Source organism: Melitaea cinxia, chromosome 22, assembly GCF_905220565.1.
Source record: "Melitaea cinxia chromosome 22, ilMelCinx1.1, whole genome shotgun sequence".
In the NCBI taxonomy this organism is placed as follows: Eukaryota; Metazoa; Arthropoda; class Insecta; order Lepidoptera; family Nymphalidae; genus Melitaea; species Melitaea cinxia.
In genome coordinates, this window is record NC_059415.1 from 13,432,102 (window position 1) to 13,444,916 (window position 12,815).

General features: G+C 34.8%; 2 protein-coding genes across 2 annotated transcripts; one reads left to right on the forward strand and one right to left on the reverse strand.

Moving 5' to 3' along the window:
* The first annotated feature begins 5,235 nt into the window (after nucleotides 1-5,235).
* On the forward strand, nucleotides 5,236-8,052 carry LOC123664693 (protein ALP1-like). Its single transcript, XM_045599199.1, has 2 exons — nucleotides 5,236-5,707; nucleotides 6,843-8,052. The coding sequence occupies exons 1-2, from the start codon at nucleotides 5,409-5,411 to the stop codon at nucleotides 7,720-7,722; spliced, it is 1,179 nt and encodes a 392-aa protein (XP_045455155.1). The 5' UTR covers nucleotides 5,236-5,408; the 3' UTR covers nucleotides 7,723-8,052.
* Nucleotides 8,053-10,705: 2,653 nt separating this feature from the next.
* Nucleotides 10,706-11,350, reverse strand: LOC123664648. The gene has a single exon (XM_045599166.1). The coding sequence runs from the start codon at nucleotides 11,348-11,350 to the stop codon at nucleotides 10,706-10,708; it is 645 nt and encodes a 214-aa protein (XP_045455122.1).
* Between the last annotated feature and the right edge of the window lie 1,465 nt (nucleotides 11,351-12,815).

Sequence of the window (12,815 nt, forward strand, 5' to 3'; positions counted from 1 at the left end):
CTCAATACCAGGGTCAATAGTAATACCGCGGCTATAACTAGATGTCGCTATGCACCACAATTTTACTACGTTACAACACCCATCGTCTTGGTAGTACATACCTCTCGAGTAAACTAACGGCACATCGTCTACTAACTCAGATATTACTCTCCTTAACATCTCTAAGTACGAGTTGCCGGTTAGATGACCTTCAATAAAAATAGGCCCTATTAATTGGTCGTTAATAATACCGGCCTAAACGTTCACACTGAAACGAACCTGGTGATGGTTTGCTCGTATCAAGTGGGGGTTAATTAGAGCCCAGTAATGCTCATTGTGCAAATTGTACACCCACTCGAGTAAACAGTGACTCGTTCGTCCAGATTATGTTGTCGTTAAGGCGATTCTTGCCGGTGCGTTGTTTATTACGTGAGCCTTACGAAAATGATACGGGTGTAATCCTTGTGTACGTAATATCTTCCATACGAAGTTTTGGCTAACATCGAATTCTCGAGCTGCCATCCTTGTGCTCCGCCGGGGATCGCGCTCGAAGTACTCAAGAACATCTTCTTCAAACTCCGGCGAATAATAATTTAAACGTCCTTGACCTTGTGTACGCATGAACCGTTATGGTATTACTGACCGACTGAAAGCCAGGGACGCGGGACGTCGACGATTACAGGTAAGCAATGCCGTCATTGGTCGACTCCGGCGCAACTCGGTAGCTTTGTTTTTATTGGCTAATACGATTTTGTTACCGTATAGTATTTCTATTTTTAGAATGTACCTACCGTGTAGCGCTACTACTGGTTCTCACTTTTTGTCTGTAAACGATATAAATATCGACTTTGATGAAAAAATATATGTATATATTATTAAATTAACGTTATATATAGCTTCTGTTATTGATAAATAATTCGAAATTTTCGTTTCCAAAACGCTTTCAAAATCACCCGGTATATGTATTATTTCTATGTATGTATATTTATCAAAAAAGAGAAAAAAAAATTATAACAGCTGTTACACAAGCATTAAGTTGCTTATTTTAGGAACCGATGACCGTGTGTGTATGTTATATGTTATTTATTTATTTATTTATATAATATTAGTTACATTTACTGAATTATAATTTGTAGTCACTTTACCTGAACTGTTATTAGGTGTTTCCTCAATACTACTTTCTTCAACTGATTTTGATCTAAAATTATACATTTTATCCATCGTATTGTTATTATGCAATGATTTGTTAGTTCCTTTATTGCATTGATCTATAAACAATTTTGAAAAACATAGATTTATAAAGCATTGCTCTGTAAAATATCAACACTTAAATAATAATTCATTTTATAATAAAAAAAAAAATATATAATATGTTTATTACTATTTGAATTAATTAGGTTTTGAGATCCAACCATTCACTTGTTGTTTCTTCGGTTTCAAAAGTGATTCTTTATCATCTGTAATGAAAAAATACGTATATTTAAAGATACAATTCAGACAAAACGATTACATCTTTATTTTTTAATCCTTATTCAATCGCGAGCCTGCGGATGAGTTATCAAAAAAGTAAGATACTTTCTTGGGTAAATTTATGTCGTAGATTTCAAAAATACACACAAGAGGGGTTAGTTGGGGAGAAGTACCCTTTTTTTGGTGGAAAGTATATATACTGTCGTCTGTTCTCTCTTGTAAAAAATTGCAAAGGTGGTAACTATAGCTCTCAGTGTCCAGTACGATGTCCATGACTTCAATATTTTAAAACACTAGCTAGTCGCCCTGGCTCCAATTGTGAATTAAATTTTAACGTAAGAAATCACAAGTTTCTTTTACTAAGGGAAGAACTCGGAAATTGAAGAATGAATGACTTCACCATACATTTTTAGTTGAGTAGCTCTAGCTAGATATGAATTTGTAGTAGCAAGTTACTTGTATTGGTGAGTACTTTTCGGCACTCGGGTAGTTATTAAAATAAATTATTATAATAATTTATTATAATAGAAGTTTTATATTCATATTGTTTGAAATTATACTTATACTTATTACATATTAGGGACTGTTTCTATCACATTGACCAGTCTTATCCTTTTCGTGTCAGACTTTCATTTATCATTTAAAAAATAAAATACAAAGTAATTGTAGTCTATTCAGTTTCAGTGGTATGAAACCTTTCAAAACATTTCTTGATGCATAGAGGTACGGTGCATATGGAGCATACAATTTTTGTCCTTTTTTCCCGTTTTCTTGTGCTACAGAACCGGTATCTCTTATAAGTTACTTTCTTGGGGCATGGGAATACCTACCTACCTTCAATAATCGAATCTCTTCCGGCACTCCGAATGGGCCCCCTTTCTTGCTTGTAAAGGGTATATTTGGGCGCGCTCTTTTTTGAAATTAATTGTTTTTTAACGTACGTGCCAAACGCAGTCTAAATTCACGATGTAAATGTGGTGTTACGGCATGCGTTACACTGTATGTTATTTAAGGAAAGACGCATCCAAAACTTGCGAGATTTCGTATTGATTGGGTAAGAGGATCTATAATGATCAAATAGATCCACCTATGCTCATTGTGTAAGAAGCAATTGCTTTAGGGCTAAGAACTTCTACTCTTGACCCATCTTTTTGAGTTCTTTTTACATACATGATGGTCAATCGTTGATGTGCTGTGGTAAGTGTTCGCAGAATATATGTGTTCGAACAGTGAAAGTGGATTGTATAGAAAACACTTGTATTGGTCTAAAGAACATTTATTATATTATTTTAAAATTATTACAACAAGCAGTGGATTTTACTCTACAGACACACAAGAAGAAGAGACAAAGTATAAAACCAAAGATACAATGCAGTGAAGACATCATAGATTAAAAAACATTTAATAAAAATTGAATGTTGGCTTATTTTAACAGTAAGCAATGTGACTTCTTTTGTGTCAAGCCATTTTATTGCGGTGATAGGTTCTGATGTCATAGTCGAGAATTGATGCTTTTGTAGTCTTAACTATTTGATTGCTTCCTTATCATTTCTGGGAGGTCTTTTCGATTTGATCTTCAAAATCAAAATCAAAAATAGCTTTATTCAAATAGGCTCCAAGAGCACTTTCGAATCTTCATTTTACAAATTAAAACTTTAAAAATAAATTATTATATTTGTAGAAGTAAAGCTACCACCGATTCGGAATGTAGATTCTGCAGAGAAGAATCGGCAAGAAACTCCGCAGTTACTCTTTTGAAAATAATATATAAACTGTTCTTTAGTACAAAATTAGAAACATGTTGTATGAAATTCAGCGTCACTAAGTCCACACATCTTTATCAACTATGTAATCCTGCACCGTGTAATAAGCTTTATCTAATATTTTTTTTTTAATAAAAACTTTAAATTTATGTTGAGAAAATTCCAAAATCGTTTATGGTATTTCATTATACATGCGAATACCATGATCCAGAAAGGAAACGTTTACTTTGCGCAGTCGGAAACTTGGAGTTACAATTTTGTTATTCCTTCTCGTGTTTACAATGCGATTGTTACTATTTATTTCAAAACAATGAATATTTTGGTGGATATACATAATATTGTTATAAATATACTGCGACTCGCCAACAATCTTTCCACTGACGATGTTGTGTCTTACTTTAAAACGGTTTATCCAACTCATGGAACATATGAAATTTTGCATGTCTAACTGTCTAGCAAAAAAATTTACTTTCTCTTGTAGCAGAGGTCCATTAAGAGGTATTCCCCGGTAGCGCTGAAGCTTAAACCACTGTAACAATGCCTTATCCAACTGCTCATGAGTAGAAGTTCTTACACGTTTGCATTTCAAAACATTGGCATTAAATAGCGGCTCGATCATGTATTTATTCTTCTTTATTGTTGATATTGTAGAATGAGATACGCCAAATTCCTTTGCGAGGGTCGCGTTTGATTCACCAGCTTCTAATCTGTGTAATATTGCACTCTTTTCTTCAATTGTAAAACACTTTCTCTTCACAGAACTCATTTTATGGCGCTTTATGAACTTGTCATAACAGGTGACAAACACTAACTGTGATTTACGCGCGTCAATAAGGAGAATTGAACGGTGAAGCGCGCGGGTAAAGTGAGGGGGCCGAGGTATTGGTCATTCGTTACCTAAATTGAAACAAAACGCGGCGCGTCGTTTTAAACGGACGAATTATCGTAAAAAATGGTCGCTATAAACGGTTTGTCGCTCAAACCGGAGTCGCACTAAACGGTTACATTTTCTCTGTATCCAACTATTAAACCGAACTTGAGTAAATAATATCGACACTAAAAACGGTTAGTCGTTAAAAGCGACGTCGTTATAAATGAATTATACTGTACTTCTTAAGTGTGTCTCCCATTACTGTCTCAAATACTGTTAAATCACCTACGGGTGGCCGGTACACGCAAAGTATAATATAACGCTGTAATTCAACACAAGACAACTCTACAGTTCGCTCGACAGAAAGTGCTGCAATATCTTTACGGGATTTATGAGCTATATCATTACGCACCAATATTAGTGAACCTCCGCGAATCGCATTCTCTCTAATGAATGAACTTGACAAACTAAAATTTGGAATATTAAATATTTCATAACTTTTCAGCCAATGTTCAGAAATACAAAATATATTGTAAAAAAATGTAAACGTAATGAAACTAGGGTACCATGAATTTAAAAAAAAAAAAATATTATATTATTCAACCCAGTGAGGTAGATAAAAAAATGTATATGGGCGGGGTTGAGCACTTAATTCACACAAGCTCTAATGCAGTCCGGCTCAGGTACTCTCCTGTCTCGCCGTGCAGGTGGTGATCTCGGGAGTCGCGTGGCAAGATTCCGCTATCGACCGCAGGCGGCAGGAACGGGTAATTCCAAACCCGGTGGAGAGCACTCTTGTCGTTGGGGTGAAAGGGTTGGATGAAAACGTCCAAATTGGTGACCCAAACGTCGAACCCTGGAACGCGCCATCAAAATGTAACAATAAGCGTTCCAGCACTATTTGCAAACATCGACGGCACTGCGTTATAAAAGAAAGCACCTAAATTGTAGCAGTAGTGCCGTGGAATCATAAAGCCAGAAGCGGAGAGTAATATTATTAAAAAGAAGGTTAACTGATAATGAAATTTACAATTTTTAAAAAAATATTAAATATGAGGGTAGAATTTAAAAGATGATGAAATCTAAGAACATAATTTAAATGAGATTTATGCTACTGAATACAAATATTATATTTTACATTAGAGCGTGTCCACACGGCGCGTTGCGTTGCGTTGCGTCGTCGCAACGCAAATATTTTGACGCATAGCCGGCCACACGGGCGCTGCAGCGTTACTATGACGCAGTCAACGTTCCGTCGGCGCAGCGGCGACGCACAGTTGCGGCAAGTATTTTGAAAAAAATTCGCAGTCAGTCTATAGCAAATCATGGATCGGAAAAGACGTCTAGCATTGCTCCTATTACTACGTCACCGCCGAAATCGACGCAAGATCACAAGACGGTACTGGATCAGTCCTTTCATTTCATTAAGAAATCGTGATGGACAGTTTTTTTTTTTAGAATATCGGGAGTTGCTATTAGACGAAAAGAAGTTTTATAATTTTTTTAGAATGAGTGTATCCAGCTTCGAATGTTTATTGAAGTCCTTAGAACCACACATACGAAAAAACTATACTAATATGAGGAATCCAGTGGAACCAGTAGAAATGCTGGGAATCACTTTAAGGTAACTATATAAATATATTTAAGTAATAAAAATATAACAGTTTTTTTGGTTTGTTTAATTAGTAATCAACTCACAAATAATCAGCAATTGTCATAATTTTAAATTTAGACATTATTTAAGAGAGTAATCAACTCACAAATAATCAGCAATTGTCATAATTTTAAATTTAGACATTATTTAAGAGAGATATCATCCAGTAATTACAAATTAGAAAAATCGTATTCAGTTTCTTCACTTGCTTGAGATGTTTCTGGAGATGTAATTGAATTATTAAAATCAGAAATGTATGTACTTTGAAAATTTGCTGTTTGATACCCATATGGTGGTTGGTGAGACGTTGATGGGCCACTCACATATGATGATGTTTGTCCATACCGCATTTCATCTATAATTTGTATAACTTTACTTTGGAAACGGAGAGTTTCTCGGTCGGAAAATTCTTGAATAGATGGCAATATAGCTCTGAAAAAGGACATATGGCGATTTTCCGGCTCCTTGAGAAGTTTTAGTCCTTCTCTTTCAAACTCATCCATTTGCATTGCCCTTTTGCGCGCGACTGGAACATAGCGCGGAGTGTTGTCTGTGGTAATGTCATCATTTGTAGACGTAGATTCATTGTTGATTTCTCTAGGCGAGTCTAAGCTAGATTCGGTGGCATTTTGTTCCACTTTTCTCAAAAAAAGGAGTTGATTGTATAAATGATACTTCTTCAGTTTCGTAGCGCCCGAGCCCGATTTTGATGCTTCTTTTAATTTTTTTGAATATCTGAAGTAATTATCTTTTACACTTCTCCATTTTTTTATTAAATCATTACCTGCAAAACCAATAGTAAACATGATTTAATAATTTATACATAGTGAATTTCTCGATAAAATTTAATGACATATTCAGATATCGTTAACAAACACTATGTGACCGACTCTGGAATCGTGAAAATATAACAGCTGTTACATACAAAAAGCAATACCTACTGAATCAAAATGTATGCAACAGCTGCTATTTTTTTCGCGATTCCAGAATTAATTGGTTACATAGAGAAAGTTATTTGCTATCGATGTCTGAATATGTCAGTATTTTTTTTTCGGGTATCTATCTATCTCATAAATGCATATTATAATAATTATTTTCTTTTCAGATACCTAGGAAGTGGAAATTCAATAACTGATTTACATTTCAAATTCAAACGGGGAAAATCTACTATTGCATATATAATACAAAGAGTTTGTCGTGCTATATGGACCAATCTTCTTCGAGACAACATCCCTGAACTGACAACTGAAAGTTTCCAAACAATAGCGAGGGGTTTTGATGTAAAGGCAAATTTTCCTCAATGTGTTGGTGCCATCGACGGCAAACATATCCGCGTGTGTAATCCTGCAAATAGTGGCTCACTTTTTTTTAATTATAAAGCCTTTTTTTCGATTGTGTTGCTAGCTATTGTGGATTCAAATTACAAATTCGTATTTGTCGACATCGGTGCATACGGAAAAGAATGCGATTCAACCATATTACAAAATTCTAAACTGTACGAGCTAATGATTAACAACAACTTACCACTACCTCAACCCCAGCCACTCTCTGGTAGCAATATACCAACCCCGTATGTATTTGTGGGTGACGAAGCTTTTGGACTGAGCAAACATATTATGCGTCCATATGGCGGTCAAAATCTCGACTTACAACAAAAGGTTTTCAATTACCGTCTAAGCAGAGCCAGAAGATATGTCGAATGCGCTTTTGGGATTATGGCTAACAAATGGCGCATTTTTCACAGACCGATAGACGTGTCCTATGACTTCGCTACTGACATTATAAAAGCATGTTGTGTATTACACAATTTTGTCGCTGATCGAGATGGTTTTAGACAAAGAGATAAATTTGCTATAAGTGTTGATGAATTTCTCCCAATACAACCCGTACATGAAGAACAGACAGCACCGAATGTCATAAGACAGCAATATGCGACCTATTTTATGACTAGAGGAACTCTGCCTTGGCAGCTAAATAAGGTATAATTGTATTATGAGGGTTTTCAAGATTTTCTTGCACCGCCAATTCCGCGATCAGTAAAAAAATAATATTTTATACCTACTCAGCGTAGTCTAGGTTAGTTTTGAGCTAAGTAATAAAATAGTACTCACGCTAATCTAAATTCCCTAAGTTTTAAAATTTTAGAGTGTCGAGATATTAATTTTGTACTGATCGCGGAATTGGCGGTGCAAGAAAATCTTGAAAGCCCTCTTAAATAAAAAAAACATAAATATCTGTACTGTGAACTCACCAACTTTATTTTTTCGTTCAGCTGTGAAATTCTCGTAATCAGGAAATAAAACTTTTGATATGTCTTCCCAGGCTTTTGTTTTTAAATTTTTATTTTTAAAATCTACGTTTGACTTGTCCCATATAATTTCCCTTTCCTGTATCAATGTAATCAAGTAATCTATGTCAATTTCTTCAATGGTATTCATTTTACCCTGCAAATAAAACTAATTACCCTGCAAATAAAACTAAATACAAAAACGTAAACGTAAAACGAAATGAGCTTCCGTGTATCCTCTCTGTCAACGCACAAGCAACTGAGCGCTGACGCTCCGACGTCGCACGAGTACACCCCCTCCCGCTTCGTCTCGGGGGCTGCTGTCCGTCATGTGTGCGTTGCGACGACGCAGCGCGCCGTGTGAACACCTTGGTTATTTGTATGTAAAACAACGCAGTGGTAGCGCTGCGTCGACGCAACGCTGACGCAACGCGCCGTGTGGACTGGCTCTTAGGCATGATTTACTTGCATTAAAACTACATAAATTGCCTGCGATATAAAAATACCACTTACGTTGAATCGAGACAACGCTAAGCATGGATCACACTAATTTTATAAAGTACGGTTACGATGCTTAAATATACAGGGTGGCCGATCACTTGACGTCATAAAAAAAAATTTAGGTCCGGTATGTTGTGGGGTATCCGAATCACCCCCATGTATGTTACGCGATTTTTTATAGTTTAGGAGTTATGAATTTTTTTCGATTTTATGAGAAATTTCGACTTGACCATCTTAAAAAATTTCTAAAAAAAAAGCAAAAATTTTTTTAGGGTTTTATTTTTTGCAACTGAATTCGCATTAGTTATACTTTTATGCATAAAATAATCAGCTTCGTCGCTTTGATGAAAGTTATGAAAATGTTGGTCTAAAGTCAAAAATCTACGTTCCGTGAATTAGGACTTAAATTTTCAATTTTAAATTAAAAATCTAAGCAGGTGACTTTATGATTTCTTAGTTAGTCTTAAAAATGCGCCAGACTCTCAGCTTTCATAATAATAAAAAAAAAGCCGTACTTAATATGGAAAATTTGGCTAAAATCGGTCTTCAAAGACAGCAAGGTGGAGAATTCTTAAAATTAGCCTATTGATTAAAAAAATTTTTTTATCATTCCTAAGGCTAATTAATGATTAGAAAATGCTGGAAACCTATTTTGTTGGTTGGATAAGAAAAGTTTTAGGCTTTTAAGTAAGAACGAGATCATAATGTTAAAATCATTTAATATTTTTAAAATTTATAATAAATGTTCAACGTGGCCACCTTCAGCAGCAATGAAATAACGAATGGTGACACAAGTAGCAGTAAACACAATGTGAGCACAACTGAGATCAGTAACTAAGGAACTAGCTTTGATCAGTTGCGATCGGCCTCTTTGCCACCGAGAGTGAGGGAGATAGCAATATAGTTTCTTATTCTTTCAGCCCATTGTTATTGCAGGTAAAATTTGCCGTTTTTTACAACGGTATAGAATGTGTATTGTTTCTGGAACTGCCCACGTTGAACATTTATTATAAATTTTAAAAATATTAAATGATTTTAACATTATGATCTCGTTCTTACTTAAAAGCCTAAAACTTTTCTTTTCCAACCAACAAAATTGGTTTCCAGCATTTTCTAATCATTAATTAGCCTTAGGAATGATAAAAAATTTTTTTTAATCAATAGGCTAATTTTAAGAATTCTCCACCTTGCTGTCTTTGAAGACCGATTTTAGCCAAATTTTCCATATTAAGTACGGCTTTTTTTTTATTATTATGAAAGCTGAGAGTCTGGCGCATTTTTAAAACTAACTAAAAAATCATAAGGTCACCTGTTTAGATTTTTAATTTAAAATTGAAAATTTAAGTCCTAATTCACGGAACGTAGATTTTTGACTTTAGACCAACATTTTCATAACTTTCATCAAAGCGACGAAGCTGATTATTTTATGCATAAAAGTATAACTAATGCGAATTCAGTTGCAAAAAATAAAACCCTAAAAAAATTTTTGCTTTTTTTTTTAGAAATTTTTTAAGATGGTCAAGTCGAAATTTCTCATAAAATCGAAAAAAATTCATAACTCCTAAACTATAAAAAATCGCGTAACATACATGGGGGTGATTCGGATACCCCACAACATACCGGACCTAAATTTTTTTTTATGACGTCAAGTGATCGGCCACCCTGTATATTAGACACCGTATTAGAGACCGTAATAAAAGGTGTGATGTGCGTTAACTACTTTCTTGAGACAAAATTCAAAAAATGAATGACGCGGCGGCGACCAGTACTGCCGTTTTTATAACCCGAGACAAAAGATTCATTTAAATTTTTGAAAAGTTAAAATGTTGCCCGCGCGAATATATAAATGCCGGTTGATGAATTTATATTATTTGTTTGTTGAGAAAAAAAATAATTTATGATAAAATTGTGTTTTATAAATTACTGTAGATTTTCATGCAATATTTAATTATAATAAATTAATGTTTTTTCTTTTAAAGAAAAATCATTTCATGTATTTAAAATATTACATTTAAGCATATTTTAATTTAGCAGCACAAATAATGTACGTATAATCCGGTCAACTTAACTTGACACCTGGCCAGAATGACGGTACCGACAGCATAAAAAATTAAAATATATGTACTCGTAAATAATAAAAAAAACCATAAAATTTTGAACATATTTTTTTTATTATTAAATTAAAAAGAATCATCACTGCTAAGGTCCATAGGTTCCACCCCAGACATGGTATCACTGCCGTTATCGTCCTCAAACTCGCTCTCCGACTCATCACTTTCTTCACCTCCAACGGAAATTATTAATTCTCTTTCTTGAATCTCTTGGAGGCGATCATTATCCCAGTACTGCTTTTCTAATCTTTCAACGTGATTTATTTCTTTTCGCCAATCCTCTGTTGTTATCGAAGCTATTGCCTCTTTTGTTAGCGTTTCGATCTGCCTTTCAGACTGATCAATATTTTTGTCTGCCACCCTTTGTTTTGTTAAATTCCATATATATTCGATAGGATTTAGGTCGCAATGGTAGGGTGGCAGACGCAAAACTTCGTGTCCATGTTGTTTTAATAATTCGTCGACTATATATGTTTTTGGAGGTTTGTTGACGACAATAAGGTGGTATAACTCACGTTTTGTCATTCTTTCTTCGTATGGGATATTATTGTCGGAGAGCCATTTTTGCATTTCGCTTTTCAAAGACGCACTGGAAGGTAACTTTTCAATTTGAGTAGAATGATACAGAGCGTTATCTATGACAACTATGCCGTTTGGTGGCAAATTTGGAATTAATTTTTCCTTCAACCACTTAATGAAGTTGGTCGTATCCATCTCGTTATGATAATCACCGGTGGAGCTTTTACATTTATATAATAACTCGGCTCCAGGTACAAATCCATTTTCCCCACCGGCGTGAACTAATCTATACTAATAATATCCAGCGTTGTCCGGGGTTAGTGTTTTTTTTAATGCTTGCGTCCTTAGTATTCTGCCAACATTTTCGCACGGTATAGTGGGAATGGATCTACGTTTCGTCTAAATATGTGATAGGCTTTTTATTAGCACATAAATCTTGATTTTCTTTTTTGCGACGTAGGTACCTATCCCTCCAGGCAGCAATATCTGGTTTTTGTACAAGAACAAGTCTTGCATTTTTGCACTTCTTAAATCGATACCCCAAATAATCCACAAGAAAACGGCGTGATGTGGTCCTTTCACCTGAAAAAAAAAATTGGTTGTCGGTAAAGTCGGATACGGTCGGATGATCGACGGAGAAGACAGGTAGTAAAGTGAGTAATTAGTAGGTAGGTATGTACTAATATTGATGTTTTTTTACTAATACTAAGTCAGTTAAAGTTGAAGAAAAGAGTAACGATTATTATTTACAAAAGATTTAATGTATGCACCTATACACATGAATTCATTAATTAATTGAAAAGTAGATATGTGCGCATTAGTAAACAAAAATTAGTTTTCTTAGTTTTCGTTAACCTATACGTACATAGTCGTATTAATTTTTAAACGTACTTTACATGAAAAAATGTTAAAAAAAAATATAGGTTTAATGTAAATACCTCGAAAATTTAGGTCTCTTGGCAACGGCCAGTATTTTCTTCAACGTTGGTATTTCTTTTTTAACTGTGTAAAAACTGTTTACTATGTTTCTTAGCGCGCAGATATCAAAGTTGTCAAGTATTATTTTTTGAGAACTCGGTTTTCTTTTCTTCCCTGGTGTTGAAAGTTTTACTGGAACCGTAGATGCTAATCCAGAAGTAGAAGTCCCCGGCGTCGGTGCAGTTTCCGGTTGCTGCGCTGCTGCATGTCTTGCCTCTTTTTTGATTCTCATCAAAGTCGATTTCGAAATCCCAGTTGCGGCACATGTTCTCGCAATAACTTGATCCACGGGAATAATAAACTCTTATTTATTTTCTCACGTTCACGTGCTGCTTGCGAAATTTGAGTTGGATCAATTGGAATAACCAATTTACTCATTTCCTTTTCTCGTTCAAAAAACGCCAACACTTTCAATATAAGCTCACGCTCTCTGCTATGGATAGTTTTACCCATTTTATATAAAGAAAATTAATTAACTAAACTTAACAAATAAGAAAAACTGACTAACAAAAAACAACAACTGAACAACAAAAAACAACAACCAAAAACTTAACAAAAACAGCAAAAGAATATTCAAAAACTCGAAAGTCAAATAAATCACGCGCGTATCGTTAACAAGTATGCTAACGCTACTGAAAGGGCGATGGCGGGGTGAGGTATGCAGAACGGGAAGAGGGGCACA